General features: G+C 36.2%; 1 protein-coding gene across 3 annotated transcripts in view; it reads right to left on the bottom strand.

The window, feature by feature from the left end:
• The window catches only part of LOC104605536 (CDPK-related kinase 5-like), a 35,706-nt gene extending 13,820 nt beyond the window's left edge, over positions 1-21,886 (bottom strand). For all 3 annotated transcript variants that reach the window (XM_010270355.3, XM_010270346.3, XM_088888629.1), the window contains exons 1-10: positions 21,079-21,886; positions 13,884-14,014; positions 5,321-5,362; positions 5,088-5,196; positions 2,813-2,891; positions 2,427-2,723; positions 2,223-2,335; positions 1,120-1,227; positions 984-1,046; positions 710-877 (exon numbers count right to left, since the gene is read on the bottom strand). In XM_010270355.3, coding sequence (XP_010268657.1) covers positions 710-877; positions 984-1,046; positions 1,120-1,227; positions 2,223-2,335; positions 2,427-2,723; positions 2,813-2,891; positions 5,088-5,196; positions 5,321-5,362; positions 13,884-14,014; positions 21,079-21,633 — 1,665 coding nt within the window. In that variant the 5' untranslated portion in view covers positions 21,634-21,886. The remainder of the gene's footprint in view (positions 1-709; positions 878-983; positions 1,047-1,119; positions 1,228-2,222; positions 2,336-2,426; positions 2,724-2,812; positions 2,892-5,087; positions 5,197-5,320; positions 5,363-13,883; positions 14,015-21,078) is intronic.
• Positions 21,887-22,369: the final 483 nt, after the last annotated feature.

The raw sequence follows: 22,369 nt of genomic DNA on the forward strand, positions 1-22,369 counted from the left end.
CACTAGATGATCTTAACCATCTTATGTGGACATTATCCAAAGAGCTTCTCTTTAACTTTAAAAGAAACTTTCCTCCATCATCCAACGAAATGCATTAAAATCAGATGGCTAAAGTCATTGCAAGGATTGTTATTTATCTATAGTGTGCTGATAAATTTCTTCTAAAATTGGAACCTGTTAGTAAAAATACGAAATTCAGATGGCTAAAGTCTTCTTCTCATGCTGATAAGTCCTGTGTAAGGTTTAGCCTAGGAAAAGAAAAAAAAAACACGAAGCCTAAGCCATACTATTTGGTTGATTGTCTTCTGCATATTCCCAAGCTGACCTGGGAATATGGGTAACTGAATTTCTCAGCCCTTAATCAATCTGTTGATACAAGTTCTAATAATGTTCATTCTTTTTTATCAAGTGATAATTTAATTTGCATTATAGGTAAAATACTGCAACATCCCATTTGTGGCATAAAAAACATATGGCCTAGATTGCAATAGCCAACTTTGCTAATTGCTATTAAAAGGTAAACTAGAAGACAGAAATGACAAGATGGAAAACATGAATAAATAACTCAACCTTGTCTTCTAGTGTGCCTACCAAGTCAGCTTTGTCTTATATGCATCATTTAGCAACACTGAGTTAGGTTAGCATTACTAGTCATAATTTCATAACATATTTAGTTTGCTTAACCACTTGAGAAAATTAAACCACATACCGAAGCAAGTTCCTCAATGACAATTGCCCTGTTACCATCCTTCTCAAAAAGTTCATAGGCACAACGAGCATGTTGCTCCCACTGATCGAGTGCCTCAAGCTGATACACACTTAATGCTGCTGCACAAAATTCTTCAAAATCCATCCTTCTGTATTGAAGTGCAAGTAGCTGTAAAAGAGAACAAGTAGTGCTAGAACTTGAGAAAGGGAAACCATCAAAGCTATGATGCCAAATAAAATTATCCTACAAAATTGTATAAATAGTTAAGTATTACCGATCCAAGAAAATCATGGATACGAGACTCCTTCATTGCATCTGTTGCATTTTTCATCAAGGCCTGCCAAAAGAAATGGTTGAAACATCATTCATAACTATTAAGTAGGAATCTTTAAAAAAAATGAAAGACTTACTGTCTTAATGTTCTCTAAGTTTATGCTGTTATTCTTGTTTGGTTGCAATAGTGCAAACTGCTCCTTAAGATAAAAGAGCTCATCCACAGTCAGTGTTTTTGATAGTGCCTGTCATAGAGATCAAATAGGATAAAAGAATAAGTTTATTAGAACCTTTTCTTTTGACAAGTAGTAGTTAGATTAAAATAGAGGAAGAGGCGCCCTCAGGGGTACAAGAAACCAACAAAACATACATGAGAGAAGACAGTAGATATGATTTCCCTCTAGAAATGAATATAGAAATGATTATTAAAATATGATCATTGATAAATCTGAGCATGATTTTTCCTGATTAGATAGCCATGTCTTCTACCTCTCTTATCTTTTTATTAATCTTCCTAAAACTGAACAAATTACAAGTCTGCCCTTACATGGGTGGCCAGCTCATCAACTTACTTAAAAAACATAAAAAAGGATTAACAGGCCCATTAACAAACAAAACATCTAGGAAGAACTAATAATAAGACAATAATGGGCTAGGACCCATTTGGCCCAGTCTCTCTACACTTAACATTGATCCTAAAAAATCATAAAATTCCAAGCTTAGATGACTGACTTAGATAAAAATTTTCAGTTGCAACAAACAAATCATATTTCCCCATGCTGATTCAATCAACATAGAACAATTTACTGTTTTGGACAGTATCAGTTCTAGCAGTTGGCAATCTTATGTAATTCAGGTGAAACATTTTGGACAACCAAAATATTCTCCACTTACTGTGATTGATATGGATATGTACTCTTCAAATATCTTATTTTGTAACTCTATGCCATCATCAAAATGCCAGTTTTGAATTTTCTAATTAATAATTGAATAATAAAACATTTCAACAAAAAGGGGCAGTCTAATAAGGTTAAGGAAAAAAAGAATATCAACCAGAAAAAGGTGAGATGGATAGAAATTACAAGACATTAACCTGGTAATACAAATCCAGACAATCCACTAAATAGAAAGGACTGTAGGCATTAAAAAAAAAAAGAAAATACAAACCACAATGTCATATTTGAGACATGCATATAGGAAATAAAATTTTCAATATTCCTCAATATCAATGGATACACACCCTCAAAGCAGCCTTACGCAAAGATGATGAGCGCATATAGGCCTTCATGAGTCTGAATATCAGAATGTCGAGGGGAACTTTTACATCATTATAATTTCTAATCCAAGGATGGCCTGAAAATCAAAGGTGATGGACAGTGATTTAAGAAAATAGCACCGGAAAACGTATTCTTCTTTTAATTCTATGGAAGATGGGAACACTCACATAGAGCCTGAGCAGCAGTCATTCTTTTGCGTGGGTCCTTATTCAATAGGCGTTTGACAAAATCCTTTGCCTCAGGAGATAGAGTAGGCCAAGGAGATTCATCAAAGCTTGGGTCAGCTTTCAGGACTGCTCGAAAGATCCCAGATTCAGTTCTGGCCCAAAATGGACGACTGCCACACAAAAGAATATAGGCTATCACACCAATGCTCCAAACATCCGCCTCTGTACTGTAAGATCTATGCAGAACTTCAGGTGCCACATAGTATGCACTTCCTACAATGTCATTTAACCTTTCATCTGCAAAATACCTGAAACATTAGAATTCCTTCATGAACACAGAAACTAATAAACCAATTAGGAGATAGGCCTCTGCAGTCAGTAAAAACCTGGTTTGGAAAAATCTGATAAGCCGAAGTCTATGGCCTTCAATTGCGCATTTTCATCCTTGGAAGTGAAGAGGAAATTCTGATCCAACAAAAAAGCATGGTAAGATGCAATAAAATAAACAGAAAAAAATTGTAATCTAATAGGGGCCACAAAAAAAAAAAACTGTAAATAAATTCCAATTGAGAGTCGCTTTGTATAAAAATGCCAAAGGTTAGGTTTATATCCAGTCTACCCCTCCCAAGACCCTGGATAGCCAGGACCATCATTGGGTAATGGTCCCTTTAAATGATCAAACTCGGTTTCATGGCTGTCAAGGCACCTAGGCAATTCTACAAGTCAGAGGAGTGCTTAGTCGCTTAGGTAGGCATCCAAGCGTCACCTAGGCAATAGAACTTTATAAAGAAAAAAAAAAACTAAAATCTAAGTTATTTCCCTAAATTTAAATTTCAATTAGAATGCATGCAGGTTGAAGAAAATATCAACGTTCATTATTAATAATATTAATTTGCTTCTCAAAACATATCAAATCATCATATCTAAAAGACGATAGCATTTTAAATCAATTAATATCAATATTTGAAACACAAAACTATATCATAATATGTATTTAATAGAGAAGTTGCATGTTAAAAATTATTGGCAACTAAAAAAGGTTACAATTATACTTTGTACATCAATAAAAAATTTTAAAGAGAAAGTGACTAATGAAAAAGGGAAAAAAAGAACAAGAGACAAAGCCCTTTCTATTTAATACGAGAGAGAGAGAGAGAGAGAGAGAGAGTATTTAAAAAAGCTCCTTATCCTTCTCTTCTTTATTTTTCTCTTAAAAAACCTTGGATTTTTCATATTTTAATTGCAAAACCCTTAAACAAAATATAAGTGATATGCATAATATATTATAGGATGTATCAACACAAATAGTAATAAAGTGTAACCATAGAGATAATATTACAATAAGGCAGACACCTTGTGGTTTTTGTTGCCCAGGCAGCAACCACCCAGCCAAGGTTGCTTAGGTGATGCCTTGACAACTATTTCATGGAAAATCAAGAATGCTGGGGTTGCTTCACTTGCACTTTAGGTGTTTATGTTATCGACTTATCCCACCACCTCCAAAACTTACCATTTTTCCTTTTGATCAGCAAGTGTAAACCCTTTTTTATCAATAGTGTAAACCTTACTAAAAGTGAAAACAGAAAAATATAAACCTGAAACTGCCCAAAGAAAGAAAAACAAGAACCAACAACTTTACTTATAAGGAGACAAAACACAAAAACAAAGAGTTATCCCGAGGCTTCAATGCAGCTCGGACCATCACACATCTTCTAGCTAAGCTATTGGCCAAAGTATTGGCTGACCTCCAGATCCACCAATTTATTGAGATGAGATTCCCTGAAAGAAAAAAAAAAAAAAAAAAAAAAACCTGGGCAACACTCTGAGAGGATGGCATCCAGCCGCACATTGGGAACATCTCCCATGAATTTAACATACATGTACAGGAGATATTCCCAATGTGCAGCTGGATGTTGTGCTCTCAGTGTTTGCACGGTTTCTGCTTTCAGGAGATCTGAGCTACTTTTTCATTATTAATCAGATATTATGGTGGCATTCCTCCACAAGGAGTAAATTTAGGGGTAAAGGGATTAAATTAAATGCTTTTGTCCACAAGGCTTGCAAATTTTCTCCCATACAGTGGTTTGTATACGGGATCTGCCCCTTTATTTCAGTATGATATCAACCTTCAATTGTCAAAAAAATTAAAAAAAAAAAAAGACAAGAAAAGAAGAGGAGTATTACATGCTTTCCCCAAGGACCCCCAAAAATCTCAAACCACTTATTAGTTATTTTTCCTGAAAAGGATGTGAAATTAGTGAGTATTAACTAAAATTGCATTAGAACACTAAACTCTTCATTGCATAATACAAGTTATTTAACCAGCGATACACAACAATGGCTGTCAAATAATAAATCTAACTTATCTTTGGTCAAACAAAATCATAGCCATATAAGCAACAAATATACAAGGTGATTGTCCTGCCAGTTGAAAATTCAGATAGAAAACCCATAAAAAAAAAAGAAAAGGAAGAAACCGAAAAAAATGGGTAAAAGTATGATCATGAAGATCACTAAGGTTATTGGTCCAGATGGTAACCCTGGAACTGCAAACCCCTCTTCACCAACCAAATCCTCTGTAACCTTTAGGGAATTCTCAGAATTTATTACAAGAGGAGTCTAATGCTAACTTGGAAAAGCAAACATGGGAATATGAAATACCTCTGGTTTAAGGTCCCGGTGGACCACACCCTGGAGATGGAAAAAAGCAACAACATTTAATATCTGTACCATGACAGCTTTTGCATCCTCTTCTGTGTACTTTCCACCCCTAAAAGAAAAGGGTGAAAGTTATCAACTCCCAGCAATTTATGGATAACTGTTCTCTAAATCCACAAGGAAATCTTCTAGGAACATACTATGATTTCAGTTTAGCAATCAACAAATAGAAATACCTTGAAAGTATTCTATCTAAAAGCTCTCCTCCTTCACATAACCTGAAATATGAATAAATAATTTATTAGTCCACAAAGTACCCAAGGATTTGTATTGAGAAACTGCCATGCCAACATGACACCTTTTGTAGTCTTTTGATAAATATGGCATCTGTTGTTGTAGTTTTTGTATCTATTGTATATAATGTACAGGAGAGCCCCTCCCTGTTCAGCTGGGATTGCCCTCCATATACCGCAGACCTTGTATTTATCTAATACTTCTTTATATGCTAATAAGAGGCCATTGCTTAGTGTGGTGGTAAAATTTCAGGCTGGCAAGAGTGAAAATGTGGGTTTAAGTCTGAGAGCATCCACTTAGTGGAAAAAATGCCAAAGGTTAGGTCTTTATCCAGTCCAACCTTCCCAAGACCCCAGATAGCTGGGATCAATATGAGGTAATAGCCTGTTTTTGTATATATGTTTATACACACTTTTGAAAGGTATTAATATTAATTAAAGAAAATACCGTTCACATGCCTTTTCTCCCTAATAACAAACCATGCCTATATGTGTGAATAAAGTCATATGATATTATGACCACTACGTTTAATCTGATTCTTTTTCTCTAACAAGTAGGAAAGTGAATTACCAAACATGAAGTACAAAGACCATGGAGGGAACTTTCCGTGCATCACTAAAAAGCTAAAAAAAGGTTATACAGAACAGAAGAAAATTTAGAAGCAACTTTTAATGAACTATGCATGTACAATCACATGCCTAGTGACATAGTTGTCAAGGCATATACGCAATTTGAGGTGACAGTGGAGTGCCTAGTTGCCTATGCACCTGGGATATGGAATTTGACAAACAAAAAAAGCATATATTCTAGGTTAATCCACAGTTTTATATACCAAACAGAAAACACAAATTTAAAAATAAAAGTGCACCTTAATAACAATAAATTTCTGTAGTGAGAATGGGCCGAATGGGCCCTAGTGTTCTTAACTTCCTTTAAGTAGTGTTTAAAAGTTATGTTTCTTAGTTATGGGCCTTATGGGCCTTCTTTTATTTTCTTTAATTATTTCTTTAGTGCTGGTCGCCCTATTAAGGGCATCCAAGTAATTGTACTCAGACTTAGAATTATTAATAAAAGTGATGAAAGGGGCTAGAGAGAGTGGTTCGAATACTTCTTTTCTCTCTTCCCTTCTTTTCTTCTTCCACAACCTATTGCTGAAACTTCTTTTCTTCTCTCTTTTTCTCTTTTCTTCTTTTCTTGCATTATCTGAATTACTGTAGATATAATTTTCAACTTGGTATCAGAGCGGGTTCTCACTTTCGACTTTTTTTCTCCTTTCTTTGCCCAAACATAGTGTGTATGGAGAACTGATAGGTTGATCAATCAGCTACTTATGCAACCCAGTTAGGAAGGTTTTCGGAGAGTTTTGTGGAGATTTTTCATCCTTAATTGAAGCCCAAGTCTAGTTCTTGGAGATTTTCCCAAAAACCCTAGATAACTGGAGAAACCTTGTTACAGGTCGTAGAGACAGTTTGAACCAGGCGCTTGGGGATCAGAGGTAAGCCTTTTGATTTCTATTAGGGGTGGTTTTGGTTGGATTGAATTCTAGAACCTCTGGAAGGGGTGGTTGAAGTTTCTCCCTTTCTCACCATCCCACAGGACCCTGTGAAACCCTAATTTTGGGGAGTTAAGAGGTTGTTCTTTGTTTAGAACAATAAATATAGCCTAGTAAAGCCAAAATTTGATTTTCGTTTACATCCGTTTACTCAATGGAGCAAACTGGAGGAGAGACCAAAAATCCACATATTTCGGGTTTGGACATGGGGGGTCAGTGGAGAATCTTTTTGGGGTTGTGACTACTATGAAGCTAGATGGGATCAATTATCTAGCTTGGTCTTAATCTATTAAGATACAAGTGTGTAGTTGAGGAAAATGGGGTTATATTACCGGGAGCAAGAAGAAACCGGAGGAGGATGGTCCTACCTATGAAAGGTGGATGCAGGAAAACTACACAGTAGTGGGTTGGTTAGTGAATTCTATGCAACTATACATTAGTCAGCATTACCTATGGATGGAAATTGCAAAAGAAGTGTGGGATAGTGTCACAGAGACCTATTCCCAAAAGCTTAATGTTGCTCAGGACTACAAATTGAAGCATGATGTGAATAATCTTAGACAAGGGGAGAAGCCCTTAGCAGTCTACTTCTCTATGCTGAAATCTCTTTGGCAAGAGATTGGTCTAATGGAGACTATTGTTTTGGGTTGCACAAAGGATGCAGAAACACATAGGAGGTTGGTAGAGAGAAATCGGGTCTTTGAGTTTCTCACCGGACTCAACTCGGAGTATGATATTGTGAGGCAGAATGTTTTAGCAAAGGATGAGGTGACTTTGTCTCAAGCATATGCTATGGTGAGCAGTGAGGAGAGCAGAAGACAGGTTCAGTCTATTCAGCCGCAGGTTAATCACTATGCTAATGCGGGGATAAAGCCGAAGGTTAGCACTGGGAAGAAAGATGTTATCTGTGAATACTACAAGAAGCCTAAACACACTAAAGACACATGTTGGAAGCTGCATCCAGAGCTCGTTTCCACCAGATTCAAGAAAGAAAATGATGGGAAAAGGGTTGAAATTGGAAAAGGTGGAAATGCAAATGTAGCCACCTCTTCACAAGGCAAACAAGGACAAGGTGGAGAGAAGTTAGTGGGAGAACAACTTGCAGCCAATAGGGCCAAATATGATAAGTATGGCCGAATCATCAATCACTTGGAGTCCACTGCTATATCTCCTTCAAAGACTGTTCCTTCCTCTACATATGCTCACTTAGGTATTCGTGCCACTGCACATCATGCTTCTGTCTTAGGTACTCATAAAACCCTTTGGATAATTGATTCTAGTGGTTTTGACCATATGACCTCATAGTTATTCACCTCTTACCAACTTCTTTCTGGCTGGGATAAGATATCCCTTGTTGATGGCTCCCTAGCCCCTATCATAGGAAAGGAAGACATTAAGACCTCTAATGCCCTGACCTTATCATTTGTTCTTCATGTACCTAAACTTAATACCAATTTTCTTTTAGTTAGTAACTTGACTAAATCCCTGAATTGCAGTATGACATTTTTATTTTCATATTGTGCCTTTCAAGACATGGAACTCAGAAGGTGATTGGGAGTGGCCATGAAGCGAATGGGATCTATCTGTTAGACATGCCTGAGCAGAACCAAGTACAACATAAGATAACTACATTTGTTTCAGAGTCCACTAGTCGTATTATGTTATGTCATAGTCGTTTGGGTAATTTGTCCTTTTCTTCATTGAGTCAGTTGTTTCCAAAGTTATTTAAAGGAATTAGTCTATCGAGTCTTCAGTGTGAGTCTTGTGAGTTCAAAGCATTGTAAGAGTACTTATCCTTCAAGTAATAAAAGATCAACTATTCCTTTTAATATTGTTCACTCTAATGTGTGGGGGCCTTACCATTTACCATGTATGGGTGGGTAATAATATTTCATCCTGTTTATTGATGATTTTTCACAATATACTCAGATTTACCTTATGTGCTCTCGGGCTGAAGTGTCTAAACTTGTGCAACAATTCCATGAACACATATTCACTCAGTTTAATACCCACATCAAAATATTCCAGTTAGACAATGCTAAGGAATATTTTGAGAAAGACGTTACCTCCTATTTTGAGAAGTTTGGGGTTATCATCAAAGTTCTTGTGTCCGCACTTCACAACAAAATGGAGTAGTAGAAAGGAAAAACAGACACATTGTGGAAGTTGCAAGGAGCATTCTTTTTGCTACCCATGTTCCTATGAAGTTTTGGGGTGATGCAGTTTTTAACAACTACCTACCTTATTAACGGCATTCCTTCTAGAGTCTTGGGGTTAAAATCTCCCTTTGAAGTCCTCTTTCTTGATGTTGAGATTTTCTCTATTCCTTTGAGGGTCTTTGGTTGCACTTGTTATGTCCACATTCCTAGTTCCAAAAGACACAAGTTTGACTCCGAGGCTCAGAAGTGTATTTTGGTTATGCCTCCACATAGAAAGGGTACTGTTGTTTTGATCTCATTAGTGGCACCCGGTTTGTTTCCATGGATGTCACCTTTCTAGAGTCAATTCCTTTTTATAGCCATCCTTCTGAGGGGGAGAGATCTCTCGAGTTGTTTTCTTCATCCCTTCCTTTGCGAACTCCAGTTGAGTCTTGTGTCGAGCCCTCCACAATTACCCCCATTCTCGTGGAAGGATCCTCTCCTTTGAGGTCTTCCACTCCTACTCCTCCCCCTCCTCCTGCTAGTCCTCCAGTTGTTTCCATTCATCCCATTCTCCAGAGGTGGTACCCGCAGCAAAGGCTAAGGCAAACATAGGTTGATCCCACACCTCCAATTGAGACTCAGGCGCTCTCGATTATTGAAGAGAGGACATGTCCATCACTTTCTCCACCAGCACCCTTGTTTCTAGACCTTGACCTACCCATTGCTTTGAGAAAATGTAAGAGGAAATGTACAACTCATTGTATTTCCAAACACCTTTCCTACAATTTGTTGTCCCCATCCTATTATGCCTTTCTAGCCTCCATTTCCTCTCAATCCATCCTAAAGTTTGTTTAAAAAGCCTTAGCCACACCAGATTGGAGAGATGCTATGAGTACTGAAATAGAAGCCCTTCATAAAAACAATACCTGGGATATTGTTGACTTGCCAGCTGGGAAGGAACCTACTGGGTGCAAGTGGGTTTTCAATATCAAGTATCGTGTAGATGGGTCAATCGAGAGGCATATGGTTGGCCTTTGTATCAATTTGATATTAAGAATGTGGGGTATATGGGATATATTACATTAAGACTTTTTTCTCCAGTTGCTAAGATGACTTTGGTGAGAGTTCTTTTATCCTTAACTATGAACTATGGTTGTCCTTTGTATCAATTTGATATTAAGAATGCGTTCCTGAATGGTGATCTCACTAAAGAGGTATATATGTCCCTTCCTCTTGGTATATATGGCATGGAAATGCAGGTTAAGGTGTGTAGATTGAAGAAATCACTTTATGGCCTAAAATAATCTCCACATGCTTGGTTTGACAGGTTTAGGGTTGCTCTTGTTCAGTTCGGCTACACTCAGATTCAATCGGATCATAGCCTCTTTGTTAAGAGAAAAGGCACTCTGATGACATTCCTTATAGTTTATGTAGATGATATTGTGGTTACTGGCAGTGATACAGAAGAAGTTAGTGCTCTCAAGAAGTTTCTTAGTTCTGAATTTGAAATTAAAGATTTAGGGGAGTTGCTATATTTTCTAGGCATTGAGGTTGTTAGGTCCAAGGAATGTATCTTTTTTTCTCAACAGAAGTATGTGCTAGACTTTCTTACTGAGATTGGAAAACTTGGTGCTAAACCTGCCTCTACCCCTATTGATGTGAATCATAAACTCTCAACTAATGATGGGGAACTTTTAGCTAACAGGAGAGTGTTTCAAAGATTACTGGGGAAACTTCTTTATCTATGTATTACTCGTCCAAACATTTCATATGTTGTGAGTGTCATCAGCCAATTCATGCATGCTCCTAGAGACACATATGGTTGTTGCAGAATGGGTGTTATGCTACCTTAAGAAAACCCTCGGGAAGGGTATATTATTTGTTAAACATGGACACATGAAGGTAGAAGTATATACAGATGCTGCTTGGGCAGGAAATGTGGATGACAGGAGATCCACATCAGGATATTGTGCTATGGTAGTCGGAAATATTGTTTCTTGGAGAAGAAAAAAGCAGTCAGTGGTTGCTAGATCTTTAGCTGAGGCAGAGTGTAGAGCTATGGCCCATGGTGTTTCTGAGTTGTTATGGCTTAAACCTCTCCTTAACGAGATGGGTGTTTCATGTGACGGGCCACTGATATTGTATTGTGATAACCAAGCTACTATTAACATTGCTCACAACCCAATTCAGCATGAAGAACTAAGCACATTGAGGTAGACAGATACTTTATATGGGAGAGAGTGGCTTTAGGAGAGGTGTGCCTACCTTTCATTGCATCAGAAGAGCAACTAGCAGATTTTCTAACTAAGGGAGTCCCAAAGGCAAAGCTTCAACATCATGTAAGCAAGCTGGGCATAATTGACATCTATGCTCAGCTTGAGGGGGAGTGTAGTGAGAATGGGCCGAATGGGCCCTAGTGTTCTTTATTTCCTTTAAGTAGTGTTTAAAAGTTATGTTTCTTAGTTATGGGCCTTATGGGCCTTCTTTTATTCTCTTTAATTATTTATTTAGTGTTGGCCGCCCCATTAAGGGCATCCAAGTAATTGTACTCAGACTTAGAATTATTAATAAAAGTGATGAAAAGGGGCTAGGGAGAGTGGTTTGAATTTTTCTTTTCTCTCTTCCCTTCTTTTCTTCTTCCGTATTGCTCCATTAATCAAACAGAAATTAAAAAACTAGAATTTTGGTCTTTATAAACTTACTTGAAGTCAAAACAGTACCCGGATGCTTGAAAACTAGGGTTTCACTGCACCCGGCTGTTTGGGAGAAAGAGAGAAGATACTGCTGCTCCTACCAAAGCTTCCCAATCTCTTCCAGAACTGAACCACCCTCTTTTAGAAGTCAAAAGACACCTCCCAAGCACTGAGCGCCACACCCAAAACTTCTCCTTTACCTGTAACTTCGAAACTCTCTAATCGGCTAGGGTTTTGGGCAGAAAAAAAAAATACAGTATCTCTTCTTGGCAGTTTTCGGCCAGACTTCAACTCTCCAAACCCTTTACCAGCTAGGCAAAAGATCCTCTGAACTATAGAGAACCTATCTCTCCATACACTCTCCTAATCGAAGGGTGTATGGGAATAGAGAAAAAAAGAAATAAGGAAGAAAGAAACCTGCTCTGATACCAAGATGTGAATCAGTCTTCTAAAACTGATATAAACTTGGTTAAAATTAGAGAGAAAAGAAGAAGAAAAGTAGATGACAGCGGTACAAAGGAAGATGGAGAAAAGAAGAGGAAGAAGAAGAAGAGTTCGATTATCTCCTCTCTCCTCTCTCTAATCCTTTTGTTAATCTTCATTCATTAGGCTAATTACAAATATGCCCTTAAGTGGGCAGACAGGTAAGCAGAAACTTAAAGTATGCTTACAAAAAGAAATAACAGGCCCATTAACAAACAAATAAATAACACACTACAAGAATAGATACTAGGGCCCATTTGGCCCAGTCTCTCTACACTTTTTTTTTATTGGAAATGGTAACTTCATTAATATAACTTAAGAATAACTTTCCAGATTTAAGTACATCTGTCAACCCCTAAGTAGGTGTTGAGCCCCCAGTAATCTTTCTTACAAAACTGCCCAGAACATTCTCTCCCTCACAATCCCTTGTTTAGCCAACGTGTCAGCTAAACCATTAGCTGATCTCCTTGTCCATTTGAAGCATGCACCGATCTCCCTTGTTATGTTGAGGATTTCCCTTATGGGCTGTCTATAAATCCAGGCTCCCAACTTACTAGATTACAGCCACTCAATCAACAATTTAGAGTCTCCCTCTATCTCAATTTGGTGTAACCCCAATTGTTTGGCATATCTTACACCTTGAAGCAATATTGCTTCAATATTTTTACTCTAAAATAAGTACTTAATAAAGTATTGCATCTAAAAAAACTATTGGCAACTAAAGGCTACAGTTTTTACTAATAAAAGGTTTAACCAAGAGAGTAGTAGTAAAAGAAAAAAAAATGCTTAGTCCATTTAAAGAGATTAATTGCAAAAAAAAAGAAAAAAATGATGTGCTTTTCTTTTTCATCTTTCTCTTCTTTTCTTTCTTTTCTTCTCTCTCCTCACAAACCATGGATCCTTTATGCTTCAAGAGAAAAACCTAGAACAAAACATAAGTAATATATGGTATATCATAAAAGTATCAACTATCAAAATGCATACTAATAAGGCACAGTCATGGTAACAATGTTATAACAAGGCACCTCCATTGTAAATTTTCTCATCAAGGTGGGGTCACCTTATTGCCTGGATGGGTACCTAGGTGACACCTTTGATGACTATGTTAGACAGTGTCATCAAACTCAGAATGCACCAGACAGTTGAACCAGTGACCTAGTAACCTTCCTGAATCCTGGGTATTGATTTTACCAGTCAGAATGAGCTTACTGGCTGATTAACCGGTAAAATCATGGTCAAATGAGCATTCAGTTTTTCTGTCCAGTATGAGCCTGATAACATTGATGTTAGGTAATTACAATGTAGTGTTATTCAAACAAGTAAAATACAGTCAGATACATGTGGAAATACAAGACAAGAATAGAGACTGCTAATTTAAAAAATAAAATAAAAGAAAAAATATCTTGGAACAAATAACTAAGTAGCAACAAAGAGAAAGCATGTACAATAGCTGCCATTTGTTATCAGGAAAAAGAGAAAAGTGGAAGTTTGATCTTATCATTTTATACAAGATATCCAAAAACAAAAAGAAAATAAAGTATATTGTCAACCCCCTAACTTTCGCTGGAAAAGAGCCACCATACCACTCTTTCTCATGAATTGTAATTTCAAAAAGCAATTATGTGTTCAAGCTTACTCCATTACTATATAGACGTTATCATGATCCTCATATGCATCATAGAACTGCACTAAATTGTTATGTCCTGTCAAAGCTCTCAAGATTTTCACCTCCCTTCTAACATCCTCAATGGCAATAGCCGTAGTCATCTGCCAACAAGGAACAAATCAACCTCATCAAATAAGATTCAAAGAACACAAGATATATAATGCATAGCATAGACATCATTTTTGTCAGCATTCATAAAACAAAATAAAAAAGAAGGGAGGTGAAAAATCTGAAGGAAAATTGACTGATTAAAAAATATAGAAAATACCTTGTATGAGTTTGCACTTTGCACAAGTAACTTTAGATCAATCACCAGTTTTTTTTTTTTTTTTGATAAGCAACATTAATTTGTATTCTTTAAGTGGGAGAATTCTACTCATTCCTTGAAAGTGGAAACATAGGAGAGAAATTACCCAGCCACATACTGGTTACAGCTAGATGGCTGAGTATCTCCTTCATTGCCTGGAAACCAGAAGGCTTAGGCACCACTTCCTTAATTTGATTGGTTACAGGTGGGCTGCCCTGGAACATATTGTTGACCTCCTTCGGCAATGGCAAGGGAGAGGATCAAGTAAGGGAAGGAAAATTTATCGTAAAAAAAATACAAATACAGCTGTCATTCTTATACATAAATAATACATAATACACACACATATACATATGTGTTTATGTATATACCAGTTACAGCCCTTTAGTTCCAAGATTCTTATGTTTTTACAATATTTTTACTGGCCCTGGTACACCCCACATTATGTTTTCCCTTGTTACCCCTTCTGTGGAAAAAGCATCAGCCATACTGCTTCTCTTGGAATTTACCTGAATCACCAGTTCAGGTCTAACAACCAATACTTTTCTTTTCTCTTTATTTTTTCCTGTTAGCATCTAAAAATGAACCTTTACATTCATTCTCTATGTGCATTTTGGGACAGTTATTCAGTTAGTGTAACTGCCACTAAAATTTCTCCTACTTCTGCATTTGTTGAAAAAAAGAGGTGTGCCTCATCTGCTTTTTTTCTCTCCTGTAAAGCTGTGATTCTCACTTTCAAGTTTCAACCATCTTACTTTTCTGCTGATAAAAAAAAACATCTTACATTTTCTCCCTCCCTCCTAAAACAATCTTACCTACTCTAACACATATTCCTCCTTTCTATTGTCTCCTAAAATTTCTTCCTCTCAAACTCCTTACAGCTGACTGATACTCCTATAAATCCTCCCTCCCAACTCGTTTTTCTTATTTCTCAGTTCAATTTCCTCATCTAACAAAACTATTTCTTTTTATCATTACCTTCTAATATCAAATTCTCCAAGGTTTGTATACAAGGTAGGGAAGCCTATAAAGTATAAACTATACAAGGTTTGTATAGGTTTCCCTACCTTTTCTTTCAAACCAAACACAGCCTTAGGGAACTGATTAAGTTTCTTTATTCTTCCAGCCCTCAAGGACCAGCATGTCATGTCTTCTTCCTCCAACAACTATTGTTATTCAGTTGGTGTCACTGCCACTAAAAGAATGAGAGACAGGTCAAAGAACGTCATCTGCAGTTTGAGATTAGAGTTTGGAGGGCCAAAGATCAAATCCCATATTAGCATCATTGGAGCTATTCTTCTCACCAAGGTAAATGCTCTTCAGTGTCTTCACAAGTTCAAGTTCACCCATGAAGTTTCCAGAACCTAGATAGCCCATTTTAATTCAGTTTCCGCAGGTACTTTCTTCTACCAGTGCATCTACTTCTTGCTTTACACTACTCAAGAGGTGATTTATTTATCAATTCATAAATTAAATTTTCTTTTTTTTTTCTGTTTTTGAGATTTAACTTCATTTATTAAATTAAGATTTCTTATGGGTTGTGCTGATCAATTGGTAATGTTTGATGGGAATTAGGGCAATGGGTTCTGTTCAAATGTAATAAGAAAGTGTTAAGGTGCATGCTCGGTATACAATCACAATATTCTACCAAATGTATCGGTGCACATTGAAGTGGCTGGACACAGCATTCCTTCACAAGTGATGCTAAAGGGGATCAGTGTTTTCAACCCAGCAATTGACCCGGATGGTCAAACCGTTTGAACTGTCACCCAATCACAATTCTGGGTCTGGTTTTCCTAAAACCAAGGATTCAACAAAAAAAAAAAGCTTTTTTTATCAGCGATTTGGCAAAAAACCACCGACTTGGTAAAAAACCATTCGACCTGGGCAGTTGAACTGTTGACCCATTTGACCCGGTCACTAGGTCACAAGTTAAGCACTAAAATGTGTTTAAACTTCTGAAGGCCATAACTTTGCACTCATTTGTCCAATTGGGGTTATATTATATCAATTTTGGGTAACTTTTCATGATCTACACATTCCCAAGGAGCCATAGGTGCCTTGCCCCACTACTTTTTTTCCAAAAAAAAAAAAACTTTTGTGGCCTCAAATCTCAATTTTTACTATATATATATATTAAAAATTAAAATAAAATAAACTAGACATAAAATAATACAGATATATACATATATTACATGTAGAACGTAATTATACATTATCTAAATGATATAATACAAATATATATTATATGCTGATGTGTCACGATCTGACCTGTTTGACCAAGATGGCCAAATCGGTGACCCGCAAGGCCGCAACCAAAAGGAAAAAAACAGTTCAGCTTCCAAGTCTGGTTATTGCAACTTGCAATTCAATCTCACATGTGACTTTTATAAAATTGATGGTTATGATTGTCCAATCAAGTTATTGTTGACATAGTAAATATCCAAGGCAGACCCATCTCACTTATGCAGAACAATTCAATTGTTTTATATTTTCAACTTTTTAAATAATTAATAACTATTCATATTTTATATACTACTTTTAATAATTTTTTTATAACACAAAAATAACAACAATTAATTTCAGTTAGGTTTATTCATCAAACCGGTGAAACTGACCAACCCGATCAACTCGACCCGAGTTGGTCGGTTTTCTAGTATTTTAGGTTGGCTTTGGTTCAAAAATTTCTCAATTCAACCAAGTTGGATCAGTTTCACTTTGGCCATTTGTAAACCAACCAAAATCGAACGACTTGACCATTGATATATATTAATATTTTATATTTTAAATATAATTTTTAATATGGAAAAGTGGGAAATTTACCGTATTTCTTAGTCTAAAATGTTTTATATCATAAATCTAATTTTTAAATTTATTTTTTAATAATTGCACTGTAATTTTTAAAACTAAATTTAATTTTTAAGTTTAAATCTTTTGAAACAACTAACCAAACCAAAAATCAACCCAAACCGATACAACTTGAGTGGGTCAGTTTTCACAAAAGGTCAGTCAATTTCAGCTGACCAACTCCCCAAGCTGACCGGGTCAATTTGGTTGGCCAAATAGCCTACGATCGAACCAAACCAACTCATGAACACTCGTAATTTCAGCTAAATTAATAGTCTCATCTCTGATAAATAACAATAGTTTAATCTCCAATAATTATTGAAAATTGATAGCAAAATTACACAATTATTGAAAATATATTGGTAATGAAAAAATACAATAAGTACTAAAAATATATTAACTTAGTCAATAAATATTATAATCTCAAATAATAGTTTAATCTCTAATAAATATTAATCAATAAGTTATAACAAAAATACAATAAATACAATAAGTACAATAAATTAAATTTAAAATTTTCAATAATAGTAGTTTAATCTCCAATAATTATTGAAAGCTTTCTGTTAAATAACGAAACAAAATAAATATATACATAATCATTGAAAATACATTTATCACAAAAACAATAAATAAATACTGAAATACAATAAATATTAATTCTAGTATATATAATTATATAATAAACACCGATTAAGAGTTTAAAATTATTATTAATAAATATTAATTTTTTTGAAAGTTATTTTCTCGAATTATTACTTGATATAAGTGAAATTAGTTATTCACAATATTATGTAAAAATATTAAATTATTATTAATTTCAATATTATGTTATAATTATTTTTCTACTTTTCAGAATTTTTTTAATTTATACACTTGCAACCATCATCACTCAGAGCAAGACTCCTGCCGCTAGGTTGATCTCTTACCATGCTGTTTCACATATTTTAGATCAAGTTACCTTTGTTGCCCAAAGCCTCAACTAGAACCCAAGCTAGTTTTGTTGCATTAAATTTTCTACTAACCAACTTAATGCATGCAAAAATGAAAGGCTAAAAATTAGGTTGGACCAGTCAACTAGGTTTGAGCCTGACCAAGTGTAAGAGGATAGTGCAATGACAGACTGTGGATTTCTGAAGGTCAGACAAAGTTGTCTACCTTGGGTGCTTCAGGATTAAGTCGGTGGAGAAACCACGTAGAGAAAAGATCTGGGTAAGAATATGAGAAGTCTACATCTCAGAAGTCCCTGAAAAGGAAGTTGGGTTCCCTATTTATAGGGAAAAGTGGTTGTGCAGCACATGGACAACCTCAAACAAAATTCTAGAATATTCATTCTGGGAAAGTTCCCTAGTTATGCCTAGGGGTGTACAATTGGTCGGTTTGGTTCAATTAGAACCAAGGACCTAACTGACTATTCGGTTTGCCCATTTTTTCCAACCAAACTAGAGTTTAGAACCGAACCAACCCTAACCGAATTTGGTTCGGTTTAGTTCGGTTGGACCCTAATTCCACATAAATGACAAACATTGATAAACAACTAATAAATAATTTATAATTACTAAGTGTTATTAATTAAAAGTTAAAATGGCCCCAAAACCCAATGGTTTTAATTAATTTACTATTATTATTAATTAAAAGTTAGAATGCCCCAAAGCCCAATGGTTTTAATTAATTAGCTATTATTAATTAAAAGATATGCCCAAAGCCCTATGCCAATGGGGAATTGGCGAATTGGGCATTTTTCAAAAACAATTAATGATTAGTCTAGGTTTTAATCAACAATTATTAATTAAAAGTTATTCGCAAACAATTAAAGCCCAATGGGAAATTGCCAAATTGGTCATTGGGAAATATAATAATTAATTAACATAAAGTATTAAATAGATCACACTTAATATTTAATATACTTCATTAAATAAACACTAACTCGGTTTTCGGTTCGACTTGGTTGAAAATCTCAACCAAACCAAACTGAAACCGAAAACTGATTTTTTTAAAAAACAAAAACCGAACCAAACCGATATCCGAATTAACCGAACCGGACTTGCTTATTCGATTTGTTTTGGTTCGGTTATTGGTTTATCAACTGAATTTGAACACCCCTAGTTATGCTAGCTCAGCATGGGCAGTTACAGACAAGAACGTGGGTGAGGGGACCAGGCACTGGCCTATGCAGTTTCCCCTGCCTCTCACACAATCTCGCCAAATCATTGCGCTTGTCATGCATAAAGCACCAGGGTTTTGTGGGCTTCATAAGCCCCTTGAAACTCATGGAATTTGCATGCACAGGTTTGGGATTCGCAACATGTCATAGCGATGTCTATAGTCTTACACCAGGTTAATCTAGTATTTTCTCTTTTTTGTTGAACATTGCCTTCTAGTAGGTCCCAGCACATCTTAGCAAACTCATTCAAAGTTTTTTTATGAATATACCATAGGAGAACCATTCGAAAAATGTTTGCATCATTCTATCTTTGTTGACCTCCTTTTGTTCCACTCATCCTCAGAGAAGGGAGTTATCTTTGTATGCTTCACTCCTTTCTGCTAATAAATTTTGTGCTTCTGATCAAAAGAAACAGGGATGCAACTCAGCTTAGGATCAACAAAGCAAACTCAGCTGACAATCTAAATTCAAGTTGACTTATGTGCAAAAAACTGAAAATCAAAACAATACTCGAAGGGCAGAAGTTTGCATTCAGGCTTTGAGCAGCCAGACACATCCTGAGCTAAATGATGTACAGCTATATCATGTATTCCTGGGTCAACTAAAGCACCTCAAGGTGATTCAAACAGGTTGCCTCTTCAATTCTAAGGGTCCTGCTCAATTCAACCCACCTGAGTTCCAATCCTTGTAAGGCAGTTCTTGTCTGGCATCCTCCAATGTCTCTTCTTCAAACCTTCTTATATTTTATTATTTTAGACAAACTCCAAATAGATGGATCCAAAGAAAGCTCTCACTGCTCTTTTGTCCAACCTCCAAAGGTTCCACATCCATAAAATGCTGTGGAGAAAATGAATAAGATGTATATATCATTCATGTGCATATAACTTTTCTTTATCAAATATTGTGTGAAACTCAAGTATACAACATCATTGAAACTTCCAGCATATTCTCCACGTAATATTTCAAAAGATGTTATAGAGAAGCATGGAGCTTCAAGCATCAAGAACCACTTGGGCGAATCACAAGAGATAGGTATATTTCATCTTGTCTCTACATTAATCAGCAAATAGATAAAATTTTATTAACAAATAAAAGGTCTTCTGAAATTTTATATCAGCTCCTGAGATTTTTTTCTTCCAATCACTAAAATCTCCTGTCCAAATTAAATAGGCTCACACTGACTTACTTTGCACTGTTGTAGTTCTATACCATGTAGTATGTACACTCCTTTAAACTTTATAATTAATAAAATCATACAGTTATTGATCAAAAAAATAATAATAAATAGGCTCTGCCTGTTTGACCAGCCACATCCATCAATTGCTTTTTGCTTTTTTCTGAAACTCCACCTTGCTGGTTAGCCACCTACCTACGTTGATCTAATTGAAGCTAGAGAGAGCTATTTTACCATTGCATTCGAACTATTTGGCTGTAATCATTTTTCCATTTCAAGGTGCTGTAAATATCAGTAGAAGTTCACGGCAAACCCCCCAAAAAATAAAAGAAAAAGAAAATCATATTGCATAAAAACCGCATCTTCATACCAAACAAAAATAATTTTTTTAACACCAAATAACAAGAACGCATAAAAATTTTTAGTTTCACCATACGAACATGCATCCTAGACAGAAAACAACAGATAATAGACCAGTCAATAAAATTAAACGACAACAGTTTGTGCCTATAAATCTATATCTAAGATGTCAAAAAAAAAAAAAAATCAAATTCACCCATGACGCGACTCCAATAAACCAAATTCAAATATGCTACTCAACTTTAATTTACCAATCCTTAATTCATAACAAAATGGGGAAACTTTGACAACATGCAGAGAGGTAGAGATGCCGGACCTTGGCTTTCGGGATAACTTTGACAGCAACCTGTTGGCCTTTAAGTTCTCCTTTCTTAAATCTGGCAGCGCATGTGTAGCCAAAATGCCCTCGCCCAACCTCATCTCCAAGCTCATACTTACTGGCGAAATGTTTCGAGAATCCAAAGCTCTTATCGAGCCCAGCAATACCCTCCGATTCATTTCCCTCCGGTATAGCGGCTTCATTCGGCTTCACCGATCCGTGCCGTCGCGCCAACACAGCCCGAATGTGCTTGGCGGGAGACGGTGGTGGGAAAGGCTTCTTAAAGAACCTCTTAGGCGTAGAATTAGAACTCGGCGCCGGAGATTTCTTTGAGAAAAAATAATGAGCAGGGCTTGGGCTGTAAAAGGGGAAAAAAGGAGATTTTTTTCCTACTTCCGCTTCCGCGTTCTGCTGCTGTTGCTGTTGATTGTGATCCTCATTTTCACCATTAACAGCATTTTCAGAAGGCCTAGGATTTTCCTGCACTGGTTCTTCTTCTCTGATGGAGTAAGGATTGGGTCTTGGGGAAGGTGTCGAATGGCATAACCCCATTTCCCCTCTCCTGAACCCTAATTCAAAACATCTTTCCCCAGATCAAACCAGATGGACCAGAGTTCCAATGCCCTCTCTCCTTTTCTTTTCCTACCTTTTTCTCATCCTGTTTCACTCTCTCTCCCCCTTCTACTGCTATTCTCTTTCTCTTCCCTCAAAGCCCTAGCAAAAGAGACCAGAAGAGAGGAAGAGAGAGAATAGAGAAACCGACGACGAAGCAGCAGTAGTAGTAATGCAAAGAAACGACGATGTTGTCGCTTTTTCTGGTACAGTACGTCAACGCATAGGTGATCCAGCCTGTGCATTTTCTTGCCACGTGTCTCCTGTATCGGATCATAAGTTAGTTATTACTTATTAATATTATTAAACTATTATTTCTGATAGGTTTTTACATCATAAGAACTGTCTCTGTGACAACTGACAAGCAATAAATCCGGCGTACAAAGCAATTAAGAAAAAAGCAATATGAAAAGGAAAAAATAACATCGTAATGTGATTATTATTTAATAATTATAATATGGCTTCACAAATTACAGTAATAATATACAACGTGAATAAATAATTAAAATAATGAATTAAAAATAAATAGAAAAATGGAGATGCTATGTTAATTAATTAATTCATTAAACAAGTTAGTGGTGGCAGGACCGCAGGATGAAGCAACCAATCACGTGCCCCACCAGTGATCAGTCTATCCGTTTGGGGACCATATCATGGGTCTTCGGATCACCTCGAA

Source organism: Nelumbo nucifera, chromosome 5, assembly GCF_055504915.1.
Source record: "Nelumbo nucifera cultivar China Antique chromosome 5, China Antique-T2T, whole genome shotgun sequence".
Classification (NCBI taxonomy): domain Eukaryota; kingdom Viridiplantae; phylum Streptophyta; class Magnoliopsida; order Proteales; family Nelumbonaceae; genus Nelumbo; species Nelumbo nucifera.